General features: G+C 45.0%; 1 protein-coding gene across 2 annotated transcripts in view; it reads left to right on the forward strand.

Moving 5' to 3' along the window:
* The window catches only part of WIPF2 (WAS/WASL interacting protein family member 2), a 38,478-nt gene that overhangs the window by 11,567 nt on the left and 7,369 nt on the right, over positions 1 to 19,542 (forward strand). Inside the window, exons 1-4 of one of the 2 annotated variants that reach the window (XM_084804584.1) lie at positions 6,607 to 6,672; positions 13,420 to 13,539; positions 14,292 to 14,424; positions 15,102 to 15,215. In XM_084804584.1, coding sequence (XP_084660710.1) covers positions 13,477 to 13,539; positions 14,292 to 14,424; positions 15,102 to 15,215 — 310 coding nt within the window. In that variant the 5' untranslated portion in view covers positions 6,607 to 6,672; positions 13,420 to 13,476. Of the gene's footprint in view, positions 1 to 6,606; positions 6,673 to 13,419; positions 13,540 to 14,291; positions 14,425 to 15,101; positions 15,216 to 19,542 lie in introns of those variants that run through there. The other variant, XM_084804583.1, reaches the window with a different exon arrangement.

A 19,542-nucleotide genomic window follows, 5' to 3' on the forward strand; every position in this document is an offset into this window, starting at 1 on the left:
AGTGTCATCTACAAACAACAGTGTCATCTTGGGGTGGTTTCTCTCACCACTTGGAAGGCCCTTCTTCCGCACCTTTCTAATATCGCAGCCTGTAGGCCAGTTTTGAAATTAGGTTGTGTATTTTTTTAAAAAGAAGTGCTGGATGGACCACTGCTTGTGCCTAAATGTTACAAGACACTTTCAGCAAAGGATTTGGTTAGATACTTGCCTAGGGCAAGAGGCTGACTGGAAGGCTGCTGTTGACCGATCCATATCTCATAAATGCATCACTGCCAGTGCATAGCTGCAAGAAATATGATCCAGCTCTGCCATTCCGATTGCATTACAAGCCCTCTTCATACCACAGGTTTTGGGAGGGCAGTAACATGTTAAAATCCAGGTTTTTTAATTTAGGTAATGGCACTTTAACCTGCTAACTCCTGCTAGTTGTGCAAATTTGTACATGTATTTTACACCTTATCACAATTTTCTTACCCAGCTGTGGTGTTCTTTAGTAGAACAGTTTGCATGTACGTGGGTAAGAGTTAATATCTGAGGAGGAGGGAGGGGTGACCCCATTCAGATTGCTTGGGGCAGGGGTACATCTGGTAGTGGGGGTCTGACAAGCCATTCCAGGGGAAGAAAATCTGTCCCCTTTTCCAGTCCTTCCACGGCCAAGGGCACTAAGTTGCCCTGTCAAACCTGTTCTCAGGCCTTCTGGTGCTGGTGCTAAATGCCAGTAATAAAAGTATTACTACTTGGGACTTGCTATTAGATGTGGGAAATGACCTGGCTTGTTTTACGGAGACCTGGGTGGATGAGCTGGGAGGTGTTGATTTTTCTCAGCTATGTCCACCTGGTTTTCTCAGTGCAGTGCCAACATAAGCTTAAGGACTAGGAGAAAGTTGCTGCGCTCTATAAGGGTATCATCTCCCTCTCCAGAGTTCCTGTCTGATCAAGTCCTGGATTTGAATATTTGTACCTGGTGTTGGGCATGAGGGACAGATCGGGGGTTCTGTTAATGTACAGATCAGCGTGATGCCTAACAGTCTCCCACCAGATGTGATAGTGAGGCCAGGTATGGTGATGAGGACTCACAAGGTTTTTATTCTCAACATCTATGTCAAAGCTGTCTTATCTTAAGATGACTCAGCACTTCATTGCTGCCATGACAACTGTAGGGCAAAATGTCATTGGCCCAACGTATGTGGCAGGTCACCCTCTGGACCGTCTGTTTTTGACTGGGCAGGATGGTAATCTGGAATTGGAGGACTTCTTGGTAACTCCCTTGTCGTAAACAGATCACGTCCTGGTGAAGTTTAGGTTTCAGTGACCATTCCCGTCTGCAGGAGTGGTGGACTGACTGGGATGATCTACCCCCAGAAGCTGCTGGATCTTGATGGTTTCTTGAGAGCCCTCAGGAGTTTCCAATGGACACGGCTGGCACTTCTGTCAAAGCCATTGTGTCTCTGTGAAATGTGGAGGTGATGTGGGCAATCCTGTTTGTTAACTGCTTTTAGTTTTTATACTCAGATGTCTTATAGTCTTGGATTTCATAAATTGCCTCAAACATAGGATGTGAGTGTGAATGAAGGTATGAATAAACAAACAGCGATGGCAACAAAGAATGTTGCATCTTAATGAAATTAAAAGGCAGGCTAAATATGGTCTTCAGAAATGTGCCAGTGCTTTCTTCAGCTTCCAAGTAGTAAGTATTGATATAGCTCTTTGTTGTTGTTGTTCAGTCGTTCAGTCGTGTCCGACTCTTCGTGACCCCATGGACCATAGCACGCCAGGCCTTCAAAACACTTTGTGTAGATTATCACGTTTATTGTAATTCTTACAACAACTCTGTAAGGTAAGTCAGTATTGTGTTCATATTGCAGATTGGAGGCTGAGGCTAAGAGATTGTCTAAGGCCACCTACATAGTTCATGGAAGAGGTGAGATTTTAACCAGGGACATCATGGTACTCAGCTCTTAGCCCCTCGTGCTGTGCCAGCTCTCTGGAAAGAGCTCTATAATTGTGGGCCGTTGGTGAGAGGGCCTTACTGCATGCCATTGCTGTCCAAATGTGTTGTGTAGATGGTGTTCAGAGGATCCTTTTGGTGGATCTTGATAGCACATAAGAAGACACGGCCTTCTGGTACACTGGGCCCAGACCCATAGCCAGATGGGTTTACAACAAATTCCTGTTGGACTAAACTCCTAGCCTGGGATTTCAGTGCTGGTTAGCATTTGCCCTAGAATTTTATTTGAAGGGCTGGGTAAAAATATCTATAAAGTTGCTAAGCTCTAGACCTCTTAGAAGTGTCAGCCTGTTATCTGTTTTTCAGCTAGTACAGCTCTATGGAGGCTGCTTTTGTGACTTGTTTTCCTAGCCTTAAAGAACTAACGGCTTTTCAAGGCTAAAAGAGAGATGGCCCCCTCTACAGCTGCTGTAGTGCTGCACCATGTTGAGTGCAGTGTCCTGCTAGCTGCATACATTGCTGTCCTCCTCCTGCCATTCCCAGGAAGTTGCATGGTAGAAGTGAATACTTTTCCTCAGGTTCTGTTTGAGACATATGAGGCACACACAAGGCAACCATCATTGGAAAAGTCATTGTCAATGTAGTAAACACTGGGTAGAGAGAACAGCATTTTGTTTTTGCAATAATTATGGTGATTATATCTGGCTCTGGGAAGTTAATGAGCCAGGGCATCTGTTATGATTAAATAACTTCTGTTCTCACAGTTGTGGCCTTGCAGCAAAGGGAGAAAATCCAACAAGCTACTGGTGGCTTTGACATTGTGGAATATCTATGTGGTCATCTGTGGCACTTTCAAGGATATCTAGCTTATTGTGATAGGAGCTTTTGGAGTCATGACATAGACTTTGTGACGGTAATGTGCAGGTGCATTGAAAACTAAGGCAGCCAGTGTCTTGAGAGCTGTGGAACGTAGTGGTTAGGAGGCTGAGCTATGTACCAGTCTTGGCCAGAAACTCAATAGGTCATCTTAGGCAAGCCGCTTAATTTCATCCTCCAATCTTCAACAGAGATCTGTTGCAAGGAACACTGAGGATGTATGTGAAGTACTTTAAAGTATTCAGGGTATTATATAAATATTAAAGCTCAAGTAAGGGTTATAAGTAGCTCTTGCTACAAAAAGTAAACTATCCCCAGTATAGCACTGTATTTGTGGTATATATAGTGCTTCTGTAAACTAGATGTATATTTAGTACCTGTATAGTGCTTTTTCGAAATGCTGAAATTGTTTCATATCCATTTTCTCAGTAATCCTCATAACGACCCTGTTGCTATTATCCCCTTATTACATATGGGAATTAGTAGGGCTGAGGTTACAAGAGAGTGGCATGCATAAGGCTGCCTAGTGGGCGTGGCTGAGCTTTGAATCGAGAGCAGCTTCTCAGCTTATGTACTTACCCGTTGCACTACACCATTTTCTGTTGCTTTTCAATCTTGACTTGTTGTCTTCCAGTCTTGGAGTATGCATTATGTGCTTCCTTCTCAGTTGTCTCATAAAGTAGGCGCTCTCAACTGCAGAAGCTCACACTTCAGTTAAACAGTAAGGGATGGCTGGCTTGCCCCAGCAGTGTTTCAGAGGAGGGTCCCGTAAATATGACTGGAAAGATCTGCTGCAGCTTCCTTTTCATCTTGAGGCCTGTTCCCTGATCAGTGCTCCATTTTCAGTTCTTTTGCAGGAAAGCTAGTGCCATACCAAAGACTAACCTTATTGTGATAAGGCAGGGAGGGAACAGCTGACTAGGCCAGGGAGGTAATTAATGCCTCTTTGGGAAGGGGGGTGGTCCTGGGCCATCTGAAAGTGGTGGTGGTGGTGAGACCACTCCTGAAGAAACCTTGCTTGGTCCCAGAAGGCCTCAACGACTTTAGGCCAGTGGCAAGTGTTGCTTTCCTCGAGAAGGCCCTGGGGCAGGTGGTTGCCAACCAGCTCTAGATGCTCTTGGATTAGACCAATTATCTGGATCAATTTCAGTCAGGGTTCAGACAGGGTTTTAGTGTGGACTTGGCCACCCTGTATGATGGCCTATGTTGGAAGAGGCATGGAGAGTGTGGCCCTGCTGATTTTCCTTGATATCTTGACAGCTTTCAATATCATCAGCCATGGTATCTTTCTGGGGCAGTTGTCTGTGTTGGGAGTGGGAGGTACTGCATTGCTGTGGTTTCACTCCTACTTGGACGGTTGGCTCCAGAAGGTGGTGCTTGGGGGATATTGCTTGGGCCCATGGATTCTCCAGTATGGGGTTCCACAGGAATTGGTTCTGTCCCCCATGCTATTTAACATCTACATGAAACTGTTGAGTGGGGTCATCAGGAGTTTTGGAGTATGTTGTCATCAGTATGCTGATGACACATGGCTCTATTTCTCATTTTTGTAGTCACCAGGTGAGCCTGTGCTAGATTGGTGCCGGGCTGTGACAATGGACTGGATGAGGGCTAATAAACTGAAGCTCAATCCAGGCAAGACCAAGGTGCTGTTAGTGGGTGGTTCTTCTTACTGGATGGAGGGTGATCACCCTGTTCTGGATGGGGTTGCACTGCCCCTGAAGAAGCAGTTTCGAGAACTTGGGGGTTCTCCTGGCGTCGTCTTTGTCACTGGAGCTTCAGGTGGCCTCAGTGGTATGGAGTGCCTTCTACCACTGTAACAAGAGATAATCCTTAGAAATTCAACACACAAACAAAATGCAACAACGGGCTGTGGGGTATATGTATGCTCAGTCTTTAAGGTGCCACAGGGCTTTGTTCTGGCATTGTACTGTTAGAGGGCCAGAAGGGTCAAAAAGATCTCCTAGGCCAACCCCTTGTCTTGAGGCAGAATCCTCTGTCATCGTCGTCGTCGTCATCATCTGGATTTCTTAGATGCCTTTCTCAAAAGAAGCCTTGAGACGTAGAACAGAATTTAAAAATACAAAATTTAAAACAGTGAAAACAACCACTAAAATACAACCACACTACAAAACAGCTAAAACTTCAATGCCAACCATTAACAACTCAACTGATTTTTATTTATTTATTCATTATTCATTCATTTCATTTCTATACTGCCCAATAGCTGAAGCTCTCTGATGCATTAAGCAGCTCATCATATGCCTGGGAAAGAGGAAATCTCTTAATCTGGTACCAAAAATGTGACAATATTGGCACCAGGTGGGCCTCACTGGGGAGAGCATTCCATAAATGGCTTGGGACCAGTCTGCCTGAAAGACCGCCTTCTACCATATGAGCCTGCCTGATTCTTAAGATCTTTGGGAGAGGCCCTAGTTTCGAGACCACTGCCTTCAGACGTGTGTTTGGTGGCAATGCAAAAGAGGGGTTTTTTGATGGCTGCTCTCTGGCTATAGAACTCCCTGCTAAAGGAGGCTAGGTTTGCTCCCTCTCTGCTGTCCTTCCTCTAGCAGGCAAAGGCCTCTTTATTCAAGTGGACCTTTGGTTTGTAAGTGGGTCTGTTGAGCTGGATGCTCTTTTTACTGTGCTATTGTTGTGATTTTAATTGTGTTTTAATGTATTTGGCAATTGTTTTTATCAAACATTACTAGTGATTGTAAGCCTTGAGTGCCATTTTTTGGTAGAAAGGCAAGGTACAAATCAAATAAATAAATGGGGGGCCATCACCAAAAAGGCCCTCTCCTTTGTTGCCATCCTCCAAATCTCCCTCAAAGGAGGGCCTCAGATATTGATCGTAGGGTCTATAGATACAATGGTATTCACACTATGCAACATGACCCCTGTGCAGATAGACTCGTATCCAAATAGTGATGTGCTAAAAGCAGAGAGGAGAAGCAGGTAAAGTGTCCCACGCTTGCCTTGCCTAATTCAGGAAATGTTAGAGAGAAATTGCTGTGTTCTTCAGCAAATGAGCTAAAGGACAATGTTACTAGTTAGTCTTATACCTGGGAGAGCTTTTGCTACCTCTGAAATCTTTGGTGCAAGTCTTCCAGCACACTGATTGATTAAATGAGTACCTGCTGCCTTTGAACCAGTCATTTCCTGTCCTCCTCAGGTGATCATGCCATGAAACTGTCACACTGCCCTCATAATGTTGCAGTCACTTCAGGGACCTTGTGTTTGCGTGCTTGTAAGCCCAAGTGTATGACTTCATATTGGGATGAGTGTGGGAGCAGGAAATGAAGGGAGAGAGAATGCTCCAGTTTGGGCTTCAGCAGATGAAACTGACTGAACTGTTCTGTTGCTTCTTGTTTGAAAACTCCCAGCTAGGTATGTTGTAGTTTTCCTCCAATTTCCTTCCCTTTAAAGCAGTTGTGAGGATGTGTTAGTACTTGTAAAGTGCTATGAACATGGGAAAATGTTGCCCCCCCCTTTTTAAAATGTTAGTCCATTTTAGAATTCTATGCTGTCTCAGGTGGTGGTGGGATGCCTGAGTGATGGAGTCAGATGGCTAGCCCAGGATGTAAATATTTTTTAATGTTTCTATTGCTTTCAGTCTAATTATGTTTCCATGTAGCACAGTATATTCCTAAATCCACGGGTCTGACTAAATAAGGGGGTCTGATATTCCAGGCAGGAAAAGGAAGCTGCCTCAGAACAGAATCAGAGATGGTGAAGGCTAGAAGCTGCCTGCCCTTCAGCACTGGTTGAGAACATGTCGACATTCACCCCAGGTTGTGAGGCAATGAACTAGTTGATCTTGGTAACATAGAATTCTTTCACACCAGGTAATTATTGCAAAGGCTTCTAGTAGAGATGTGAAAGCCTGGAAAAAAACCGGGAAAAATTTGGGAAAACCCTGTTTTTTTTCCGAAAAATTGAGCAGCTTTGGATTATGAAATATTTTCTTTTAGAATTTAAGACAAAGTATTTATATATTGTTAACCAGCCTTTACTCCCCCTAAAACAATTTCTAAAAACCTTGTAATAAGAAAACGTTTATAGGAGGACTGGAGATGTAAAATGTCTGGAAATAATGAAGCCATGGGGGAAAATGTTTTTCTAATCCACTCTGTAGGATTCTCAGCATAGTTAATTCTTTCATTCCTTATTAAAATTATTGGTCTAAAGTATATTTTACTGATTGACATTTAGTTTCCCAACATGTAAGTAGAATCACCATTGTGCATTCTTGACAGTAAATGTGCATTCTTGATAGTTTGGGTTTGTTCTACAGAGTCCTGTGTTTCTGATGCTGTATGTAAATGTCATTTAATGTAGTTCTAATCTATTCAGACAATAATTAGAAATTTCCTGAGTTTACTTTTAAATGTTTTAAATTATAATAATTTTATTAGCAAACTAAGTCATATATAACATAATATTAGGAACAGAAAGGCTGCTTTAGGAACATAAACCTGGTGTGATGTTTCGGACTACAGTGCCCAGCATTCCATTGGCCATGCTGCCTGAGGCTGAAGGGAGCTGAAGTTCAAAATATCTGGAGGGCACCAGGCTGGGGAAGGCTGTCTTTATAGATCTAAATTAACTTTGTTGCTTTGACAGTGCTAAAAAAATAAGTATTTTTCAATTTTTCTAAAATTTCCAATTTTTTGCACACACAAAAAGAAACCCCCCAATTTTTTCCCATGGCCTCAAAATTTCTGGAAATTTTACATCTCTAGTATGCAAATTTCTCTGATGGATCAATTTACTAAGAATCTAACAATTCATTGGCATTTATTTATTGAGGTTTTATCCCTAATATCTACCCTGGATAAAAGGCAGAGGCACCTAGTTTACAGACAAGTAGTGGGCGGGGAGAAAACAGCAGTGTGAAGTATGTTCTCGAAGATTATTGCAATCTGACTATGGCCAGTCACCTAATTGCATTTTGGGAGGCCACCTTGAGAGTTAAACAGAATGCAGTTGTCCCAGAAGAGGATGTACCTGACATTAGGAAATTAAGAACAACAACAACCCTTTACTTGACAGTAGGAAGTAGAGAAACCTTTTCTAAATGGCATGAGGTATTTGCCCAGTGGGGCAAATACCACCTCAAAAGCTTTTCTTGGGGTTGATATTAAGGATAGCTCAGTCTCTGTTCAGGGTTCTTTCCTCCCCTAAGGATTCTTGTTATGTGCCTTCTCTTGTCAGTTGCTGCTGTCTTGCCCTTGGATTCCAGAAAATCTCAACTCTCCCAATCTCAGCTTGGTAGAAGTTGAAATTAGAGGTATCAAAACTCTTTAGATTCCTAGATATTTTAGGCCATGTCCTGGGGAAAATAGCTAGTGCTACCATCCTCTTTCCCATTTCCATAACTATGAGGTTTAGTAATTGGGTGAGTTTGCATGACTTGACAACCCACCCTGCGAAGTAGCCACACAGTGTGGGTTGTTGTCAGAACAACTCACAGTAAGCCTGACAAGACAATCGCACTCACCATGGGTTGTTTTCCCCCTCCTTCCCCCTCGGTCTTTTTGCCGGCTCCAGCAGGTATCCCAGAGGACTTGGCAGCAGAACACATCTTGTCTGCTGCCAAGTCCCTCTCCCCACAGGAACTGTGACCCCGGTCATGGTTCCCAGCTTTTTTTCCACCCCGTGCCATTGTCAAAGGCAAGGTGGGGAAAGGGGCTCAAGATCCCCAGAGTTTTAAGGTGATCCCCAGGGTGTTAAGCGTTGGCCTGACACTTGGGGGGTACCCTCTATCCAGACCACCCCTCTCTGAGTCAGCAGCAAGTGTTTTTAAGGGTGACCTAGGGTCCACCGCCTTTTCCACTCCCCTTCACACTAACTGCTTTGACAGCTGTCAAAAGTAGCTGTGGTTAGTGTGAAGGGGGGCAGGAGGAAGGGGGTGGACCCTAGATAACCCTTAAAAACACTTGCTGGAGACTTGGGGAAGAGTGCAATGAAAGCGGGGGAGTCTTAAGCATCAATTCAAAACTGCAAAACTTGAGGATAACTGTGCTAAGGGACCACAGTGGTCTCCCCCCACCCCCACCTGTCAGCTGTCAAAAGCTGTTATATCAGCCTATATACAGGCTCGTCTTGTCAGTTACCTTCTGTGTTTCATACTTTGACAGCTGAAGCATGCAAGGCAGCGGGCAAGGCAAGCCTACATATTTTTTGACAGCTGCAATTGCAGAACCCCCCCCCCCCCATAATGAAAAAATACTGAAGACATTTGCACACATTCTTTGGGCTGAAAATTTTTTAAAAATATATTTTCAGCCCCGTTTTGTGCAAATGTCAGCCCCCCAAAATAAAAAGGGGGTGCTTGTGAATGAGTGAGAGCCCCCCCAAAGTGCTGCTTAGCCATTTGGGGGGGGGCTGTCATTGCTGCATTAGCAAGATCACTCAGCAAGAGAGGCTTACTCACTGATGCCCACAACTCATGGTGGTTTGGTGGTGCTGGGTTCAGATGATACACTAACCCGTTGTGGGTTGAACAATCCCAACAAGAAGCCATGGGTTGTTAGGGTGGGTTGTTGGCTGTGCATAAGCGTCCCTGCAGGAATCAGTCCAGGTTTGCATGATACGACAACCCACCATGGCTTGTCACCTAGGATGGGTTGTTGCATTGTGCAAACCTAGTCACTTCCTTTTAAAAATGAAAAAGAGGGTTCTCGGGAATCTGATATGCACCCGTAGGCGAGTCTTGAAAGCTGCATTTAACCTGGCAGCCATGACTTCCTAGGATCTACTATAGGGCACTATTTGTGTGGCCTTGCAGCTTCTGTTAATTTCAGTTAATCTATTCTTTCATGGAAGGTGTTGTTAGTGGATTGTGCCTGTAGCCTGGGGAATATCTCTGTCCATTCTTAGAGTGGTGGAGGAAAAAATTGAAGTTATGGACTCTTAAGCTTTCAACCACTTTGTTTTGGGCAACCTTTTTGGTTATTCTTTGAACAGCTTCACACAACTTCTCTGGAACAACTAGAGGTTGGCAAAGGTATATGTTCTCTTATGTGCTAATGTAATCCCCTGTGATGATAGTGTGCAATATCACAAATTGTGCTTGCTTACAACTTACACTCCATGCATCTACACTTTTTCTTGGTCTTTCAGGCCCAAATTCAAATGGAGATGATGGAGTGACTGGGACTAGCAAAGACCACGTTGTCCTGGTCCTATATTGCCTTAATCCTCCTATGAGTTGGCCCATGCCACTTTGTTTCTCACATCAGTAGCTAGCAGGATGGGTTAAACCATGAGAGGGAGCCCTCTTCTAGCAGTAAGGCTAGACGCTTCATAAAGCAATATAGGACCAGAACAATGTGGAGAATCTTTGGTGACCAAGGAAAGTGTGGATGCGTGGAGGGCAAGTTGTAAGCATTCACAATTTGTGATATTGCACAACATCACTGATCATAGGACCTGTCAGTTGAGGTATCAGCCTTAGCTTCCAATTTCCTGGCTTTGTGGAGCTTGAGCCAACAGAAGATAACCAGCAGGTTTTTTGATCATTGAATTTTCCTGGTTTTTGAGAGGGAAATGTATAATCACAGTGTTGGCAGTCCTACCCTGTCCCCAGTTTATTTGAATCTCCTTTTTTGCAAGTTTACCTGTATGATAAATGCATTATAAATACTTATGGTAATCATGATTTCATTTCAAGAATCAGGATTCATCTCAGGGAGAACTTCCAGGGACAGAGGCGGCTGTCCTCTGCAGACTGCCCCCCCCTTCAGAAAGCAATGAGAACAGCAAGGGAGGGGGTGGAGCTAGCAGGTTCATCCCCGCCTCCCTTCCTCACATGTAGAGCTTACATACAATGAGAATGGCTGAATAGGGCTGATTCTCACAACCAACTGATTCTCACAACCATCTTAATGAGCATACATTAAGTATGAATGCATGTTCAGCGTAACATGTGAGACACACTCCTTGCATGTCCTTTTCCCACCATATAGAGTAAGGGCAAGAACTGGGGCCCTTGCGCTGCATTTCTGCTTTCAGAAAGGTGGTGTGAAGCCCTAATCCTACGGCTCCTCCCATATGTTGTATTCCATTCCCACCCCCCCAAGTTCTCTGAGGGTCAAACTGCATTTACTAGGTTTTTTTCTTTTTTAACTCAGAAGTAAGCTCATGGGACTTCATCTGGATCAGGACCCTAATGTGGTTGGTAGGGGGCTTTAACCCTTTGCTTTGTGCCTGCAATTTTCATTACAACTGGATCCCTTTTTGACCATGTAAATTGGAGGTGTGAGGGGCCTGATCCAAATTGGGACCACAGCGGGGGTGGGGAGAGGATTAAAGTCTCCCTACTCCCCCCATCCTAGGGTCTCAATCTGTGTAGTAACATGTAGTCTCACCTTATGAGGTCACAGTTCCATTTAACTAAAGGAATAGGGGTTGCACTTAACTTTGGAATACTGGCAGTACTGTGGCTTCAGAATGAAACTGAGCATGCCCAACGTAACTTTGCCAGAAGTTGCTGCCATAGGCTTTCATGGGGCAGAAAACCTTTAATAACTTTTGAACCACTGTTCAAAACTTCATCAAAGCATTGAAAGGCATACCTCCTCAAGCCTGAATAATGTATATCAGTAGTTTTCTCCAAACCTTGAAAGAAATATATGATAAGTGAAGCCGCAGCTTGGAGGAAAAAGGACAAATGTGTAACTTTCAGCACTTTTTAACTTGCTGTACCTGTGGCATCTGATGTTGGATTGGTTTGAAATTACACACAACTGTAGGCCTCATGAGATAGATCAGAGATGTCAAGTTTCAAGCTATTAGCTCAGCAGGTGTCATTTTTATAAGCAGTAGAATATTCAGGCTTATAATGGCAGAATCTTCTTTCTTTTCTTTTTTTTTGCAACTCAGCTTAACTACAGAGGCACTCCTGTGCCCCTTTAATGAGTAGCCTTGCATAAGGGTTTCAGAAGGGTCACCTTTCTTGGCAACTCTCCTTTGTTGGAGTTTACTGGAATTCCATCCCATCTCTTTGCCTGGAGCTGCTGTAACTCCTTTGCTTTGGCAGGCAGGTGGTGAAACTGGATGCATTCCAGTAGCATTACATTTCCCTGTTTGAAATTGTTTGGAATGGCAATTTGTCATTGGGCTTGTGGTTTTGACAGGTATCAACATTGTACTATCAGGGATGAGTCATATGTCTTCCTGTATCTGCTTCCTCTGAAGTGTTTCTGTTGTGACGTGGTGTCTGATCAATGTCTGTCTCTCTGGTTATGCAAAGCCTACACGGCTGTGGGATGCCAACTAATGCAGTACTACATTAAACCTAAACTCTGCTTACTTTTCAGCTCTATCTCATGGGGTCAAAACCTGCACTAGAAGTGTCGGAAAGGTTCTTACAAACACTTATTCCCAGCTATAGGGCACCAGACTTCAAATCCTTTGATTTCCCCCACACTACCACCACCAGCACCACCACCACATTTCTAGGTGCCAGGCTCCTGGGGCTTCTCCGAGCCTGCTGGTTACAGCTGTGTTCGTAAAATATTCATGGACTCGGTGGAAAGAGAGTATGCAGTTTCCACTGTGAGAGTCAAAGTGGGCATCTGTACTACAAATTGAAACCAGTTTGATGTCATTTTAATTGGCACAGCTTCCCTCAGAGAACCATGGGAACTGTGCCTTTGGGAGGATATTGAGATCTTCACCCCCTTCACAGAGCTTCATTTGCCAGTGTTCCTTGGTTGGGTGCCACCTCAGTTAAGCACGTTTAAAAGAAACCTGTTTAAATTTGTAGTATCGATGTGATCGAGTGGCACTTGTCAAGAGGCTATTTAACTGGGTATGAAAGATTTGTACAGAAAATGTGGGAAGCTGGAAGTATGGGCCCCATTTCTACAGTGCGTTGTATCAGACAGAAATATGAGCATATTTGCCTTCCACCCCAACTCCCTTTTCTTTTTCCTTCCTTTTTGTTGGCTGGTTCTATGGCTTCCACAAAAAACACAGAAGAGGTTGGTCGTGAGTAGTCCGAAATGTCTGTGTTGAATGGTCGTACAACATAGAAATGTTCTTCCATAATATCTTTAGCTATGATTTTTGTAGTTAAATTTCACTTTTTCAGTTAAGGTTGATAATGTTGATCTACCTGTAGTCCTCTTGATATGTTTTCTGTGGCTTGTGGTAGAGAGGATGGGGTTTTCCCATAGTCTCTTGAACCTGGTCTGTGTAGTACCCTGTGCGTACTGCTTCAAAGTATGCTGCACTTACCTCAACTTTCCCAGGTCTTTTAAGCATTTTTAGTTCTCAATCTAGTACTTTAATAATTATGCTGTGTTGTTCCTGTATTTATCTTTCTTTTTTTAGTGAAATTCCCTAGGATCATTTTTTTATGATGGGTGGTATAGAATTCACCTAAATAAATACCACAGTGTCAATTCAGCCATTTCATCTTTGGCATGGCAGCTGGTGGGCTGGGGTGGAAATGATGGCACAATATGCGCACGAAGCTTTCAGGAGGGAACAGTGCACACCGGGTTCTGGCACCATCTTCTGCTGCTGCGTTTGCTGTTGCTTCTCCTTTGTAATAGTTTTCTGTTTCATTTCTAACATTGTAGGTTTATGAGTGACCCTAAAGTTCTCTTTACTCTTCGCCACCAGGGAGTGGGGCGAAGATGCCAATACCACCTCCACCTCCCCCTCCCCCTGGACCACCCCCACCCCCAACTTTCAATCAGGTAGGTCCTCTTCCTGCCCATGTATACTGTCCTTCTGGTCTCTGTTAATTATAAAGTGGTCAGCATTCCTACCTACTAGGGGGAGCGTCCATAGGCCAAGAGCCAGGTGCAGTTCCTGCCGTGTCTCCATGCTTGGGTAGCATAGTTGAGAAGGACCTGTGCTGCTCAAGGTAAGCAGTACCAAGGTCAGATAGAAAGTTAGTCTGGCTCATTTTAAGGCAGCTTCATACATGCAGAGAAGCCATGGGACAGTGTTTGGTCATATACCTTGTTTGTAGAAGTGTCCAGGTTCAGTCCCTGGCACCCCCAATTCAAATAATAGAAAGTAGCAAAACTGGAGGATCCTGCAACCTTGGAGGGGGGTGGGGAGCATTGGACATATAAACAGATGTCTATGGCTTGATGGATTACGAGAGTGAAACAGATGGGAGTTGTGGGTGAAGTGAAGGTGGTTCAGTGCTTCTGTGAAGCCCTTTCCCAAGGCACAGGAGAGACAAGATAGTTTTAGCAGCAAAAGTGCGAGGGGTTCCAGGCTGAGGTGGTCTGGTTACGGTGTGTACCGTATCTGCATAGTTCCCTTCCTTCAGAGTTGAAAGGTAGCTTCTACTTGCTTTTGGAGGGAGGAAAGAATGTAATTCCTGTTTTCAAGAAGTAGTCTTTGAGAACATCAGCTGAAAAACATTCGCTTAGATACTCTAAAGTGCTTCTGTGGCTACCTTTCTCTGTTCACTTGTGCTGTCTTCTCTCTTCAGGCAAATACAGAGCCTCCAAAATTGAGCAGGGATGAGCAGCGCGGGCGGGGAGCCCTGCTGCAAGATATCTGTAAAGGGACCAGGTTGAAAAAGGTGGCCCAGGTCAATGACCGGAGCGCACCCATCATTGAGAGTAAGTATGGGGTCTGGGGTAATGGTAGGAAGACCTTTGCTGCCTAATTGAAGGGAATTCCTGCCTCTAAATACAGACCCCCAGTTTCCAGATGAAGCTCTTGCCCCTTCTATTGGCGATAACGTATAGGCTGTTAGACAGTCATATGGACTTTAACTGAGAATTCATATTTAAAAGAATTGAGCAGCAGGTCTGGGAGGACACAGTTAGGAGTTGTATAAACAGAGGGAGCAGGTGAGTTGCAGGGAGGGCTTGTGGTTAGTAGAATTTCCCATGGGATGAGGCTGAGGTGGGTTTTGCTTAGATTTGGCTACATGCTGTTTGACCGCCCAGAGAGCTTCGGCTATTGGGCGGTATAGAAATGAAATGAAATAAATAAATATTGTGTGTGCTTGATCTGGCTTTGTGTCAGATATAAAATAATATAGAGGAAGCCACCTATGAAGACCCCAAGAGAATAGGAGTAGTCATGTGCTCTCTGCTCCAGAACAGTCATATTTGAAGGCAGTACATTGACTGCTGGCTTCTTGAGTTGTAACCTGAACACCAAATTGCCATTGGTCACATGCAACCCCAACAGTGGTGAGATTATCTGCAGCAATATTTTGAACAGTAAACTGCCAGCTTGTGTTACACTCTGATATATATTGGCTAATCCAGGAAACTTTTTGTTTCAGAATCCAAGGGCAGTGGCAGCTACGGCTCTGGTGGATCTCCCCTGCCACCCAAGGGGGGTCTATTCCAGGGTGGTGTCCCCAAGCTTCGACCTGTGGGAGTAAAGGACAGTTCAGGTAATGTGGCCACATCCTTAAATTATGATTATGAACAGTCAAGCTAAAGACCTTGTGGTTTAATCTTGATAGAAGCAAATATTCAACTCCTCAAAAGGGTTATTTGGTTTTGAATGCAATCCACATCGTATTGATATGATCAGCAAAATTTCCATTGACTTTTGATGGCACTTAATGCCAGTAGAACTGAGAATGGCCAAGATTAATACTAAGGCCTTGTCTGCCTTTTCATCTGTCTGTGTGTATTGCTGGCATATGTCAAGGAATACTTGTACTGACATGAACCTAACTCAGCTTTTACATCTTCTTTGGAAGACCTCCCCCCCCCCCCCCAAATCGGAGGTGAGGCAGGACTTTTTCAGTAGTCTCTCTGGAATGCCTTCCCGAAAGAGACTCCCTTGACACTGATTGACTGGGTTCGCACAACCCGGCAACCCATTGTGGGTAACAAGCCATGGTAAGTTGTTGTGTCATCTGACCCAGACTCCTTTTGGCAGGATGGCTTAATTTTCAGGAAAAGCCACCCTGACAACCCATGGCTTGTTCTTCAGGTTATTTTACCCACAATGGATTGTTGTGTCATCCAAACCTGGGGAGCAATTTTATTGTGGGTTTCAGCGATTGGCTACAGAGCTGCTCAGCAAGAGCAGAAGAAAATGCTGCCGCTCCTCTCCTTGCAAGTGATCTTGGTTCCTGAAGTCTGCCTAGCAACAGATTGTGCTGCACTGTCTGTGCCTTCCCTCCTTCTTCAGCAGTCTCATCCCTCACCTCCTGCGCTCTGTCACCATCACTCTCCCTGCAAGGTTTCCCAAATGACTTATCACAGGGAGAAATCATTTCATGAAAAAAGCAACTTTTGCATCCTTTTGACACCATGTGGTGCAATCCCTTAACACGTTGTCATATGTAAAATTTCTTCTCATTTGTGTAATGGATGGATACCAACATTAACACCACTCCCTTTTTATTGGAATGTTCCCACTGGTGCCTCCCGAGTCCTAATCTATCCTCCCCCGTAATGACCTTGGCAGGGCAGCAGGGGGCCTATTATTCCACCAAGAAACAGTTGTGGAAGGTACTTCAGCAGTTGCAAAGTTTGCTTTCCAGAGCCATTTGATCCCATAAGGCAGCGTGGATCAAGTGGAACCTGCTGCTCACTGAAACCATCTGGACATGGATGCTTGGGATGATGCCAGATTTTGCAGCAGTTTCCGCATGTCACGGGCCACTTTCGAAATCATAGCATTGGAAATTGAGCCTGTAATCCAACGTTCAGATGTCATAATGCGGAAATCCATATCAGTAAAAACAAGGTTGAGGCTGACCCTGCACAAACGTTCTTTCAACCTTGGCTATCTGCCACTCAGCACTACCTTTGGAGTAGGGAAGTCCACAGCATGCAAAATCTTCAGGGAGATGGTACGCGTTCTGAACGAGATGTACCTCGTGGATGTCATAAAGGTGGGGGACAAGAGAAAGAACATGCAGTATTTCCGTGATCTGGGCTGCAGGGACCCTGGATTCCTCACACAGGCACATCTTAGCCCCACCAGGAATGGGTGACGGGTTCCACAACCATCAATGCTTTTAACAGCGTGGTCCTGCAAGCACTTGTGACTCAAAAGGGAGATTTATGGATGTTTATGCTGGGGTATCAGGGAGAAGCCATGACATAGCTATCTTTTGGAATTCACCTTTGGCAGACAAGCTAGCCATGGGAAGATTCTTCACCAGCTCCCCCCCCCGGCAGTGGTAAATGGCCTGCCCATTCGCCCCCTCTTTTTTGGCAACCAGGCCTTTGCACTTCAGCCATGGCTTATGGTGCTGTACCAGGCTCCTAGGACAGCAAAACATAAGAACTTCAACTACTACCACAGCCGTGCTCGACTCCCCATGGAGCACGTGTTTGGCCGCTTAAAGGTGCAGTGGTGCTCCCTTTACATGCTTCTGGATGTGGAAGAAGACCTCGTACCACATGTGATCGTCACCTGCTGCATCCTGCACAACATCTACAAGTCAAGGGAGGACGTGCTCCTTTAGGACAGCCCTGACCTCCCTGGTCCAGGGGCTAAAAATGACACTGTCGCCATTGATGGGCAGGGGAATGAGCCCCCGCTGCCTCCCCTGAATCCAGCATCCAAATCAGCAACTCAGGAGAAAGCTAAGAAAGTCCGCTTTGCAATTTCTGAGTGGATCTGGACCCATTACCCACAAGTGTACTGTTGCTAAGGGCTTAAAGCCGCAGATCTGCCTTTCTTGTCAATCAGTGCTATTCTTTCAGGGGTAATGTATGTCAGGGTGGACACTGAGCCCATAGAATTCCAGAGTAGTTCTGATTCTGAGGAAGAGCAGTCGCTCCTGGGAGAGGAGCGCACTCCTCTTTCCCAGGGCCAACAGCTGACGGAGATTCCTCCCACCAGCATTCCTAGCTTAGATAGCAGTCCTGGGAGTGACAGAGCGCGGGAAGCAGACTTGATGGACGCGCGACGCAGAGAGCGGCACCAAATGGAGGGCGCAGAAAGGTGGCGTAGTGCCCGGTTGGCGCGCAAACAACAGCTGTGCCCAGAGGATCCAAGGGAAAAGGGGAGGGACTCTCCCTAGTCCTTAAGTTCAGGGGTCTGCCAGTAATCCCCTTTCAAACGGGGACCAACTGTTCCAACATAGGGCATAGGTACTCTGCTGCTCATATCTAGTTGCTAACAGTAGAGTTGTTAAGTTGTAAAAGAGGAATAAAGCTTTGAAAAGAATCCCTTTGTCTGTGTCTGGACTTGGCTACTGGATTAGACTGAGAGAGGCCTCCAAGGAGCCCTTGACAATGTAGATGAAGCCCCCCCCCCCCCCGCAAGCATCCCTTCTACATACCCCATATATGCATCCTTTCCAGCCCCAGTATAAGCAACCCGCCACCACCCATTTCAGCATCCCTCCCCATTAAGCATCTGTAGAAGCATAGGATTCTTGTAAGCCCCCCTCTGCAGCCACCGATGATGCTTAATAGTGCCTTCTGAAAGTAACATAGATTTGTAGCTCTTGTAATGCCGGCAAAAGAAGATGCAAAGAAGGTTTCTCAATAAAGATATTCTTTGGAGTTAAAACACATGGGTGTTTTCTTGAGGAAAAAACTAGGCTGGTACAAGGGAGGAGGGAGCCTTCGCTAGGAAAACTGCTTGGGAAGTCAGGCTACAAGGTGGAAGTGTGTGGGGTGGAGTGGGGCAGGGTGGGTGGCAGCAACCGAAAAACAGCGCCCAGGGAGTTGCGGATTGGGAAGGCACTGGAATGGAGCGAGAGCGTTTCAGTGAGGGGAGGGGGAATGGGGAGACTGGTTGAATGAAACTACAGCATCACCAAATTAGACATCACAAAACTGGTTAGTCTTGAGGTAAACACTGGTTGGTATGTGTGAGCTGTCTTAGTGACTGGCTCAGCTGTTGCCATACTGGTGGGGGAAGGATAGATGTAGGAAGCTGTTCAACAGTGCTATTTCCCTGAGGGGAGTGAGAGGTCACATTGGCTAGAAGGAACTTTACATAGGATTGGAGAAAGCCTGCTTTTGGCCGGCAGGCAGAAGGAAAACACAAGGAGAAGCAAGGGGGATGACAGCTGGGAAGATATTTCATAGGAATGTAGTTGGCAGTGGTCTGAAAAGACACCTGCAAAGTGGGGTTGGCTAGGAATAAAATGGTGGCAGGGACAATGATAAACAGATGACTTCATAGCAACATGGTACTACTTCTTTAACTTCATAAATTATGCAAAGAACTCAAGGTGCCCACTAACTACGCATGGTCCACTCTCTAGAGATACCTCTGGACATTTCTTTACGATGCAAGACTAATTAAATCGATGGACCATCTCAGATCTCATTGACATGTAACTAATGAATTCCTTTGGTTGGTTTGTTCTGTTTTGTAACCGCACTATGAATTTGTACAACAAATTAATTTAATTTTTTAAAAGGAAGAAAATGGTGGAAGGGGGACTCTCAGTGCTTGGGGTCAAGGGATGGTGTGCTGTTGATGCTAGGGAGGGGAGGCAAGGGAGCCGAAGGATTGCAGCTCAGGATGCCATAGAAATAGGAGGGACCATGTATGGAATAACAGAATTTTTCACAAGTAAATGAATGAATCGTCCAGACCTTTGGTTAGCTGTCTAGTCAGAGTAAATTTGGGATCCAGAAAATCACCCTATGTCCATCACTAAATTTGACCTTCTTTACTCATCCCTTCCTGCTGTGGGAAATATTTGTGCTTAGACATTTGAAATCTACCCAGTCATCTCTAATATAAATCTGTATTGCTGTACGCCACTGGCCACAGCCTCTGTACAA

The sequence above is a fragment of the Heloderma suspectum genome, chromosome 6 (genome assembly GCF_057233095.1).
Source record: "Heloderma suspectum isolate Gila_16-S chromosome 6, 16-S_ref, whole genome shotgun sequence".
Taxonomy (NCBI): Eukaryota; Metazoa; Chordata; class Lepidosauria; order Squamata; family Helodermatidae; genus Heloderma; species Heloderma suspectum.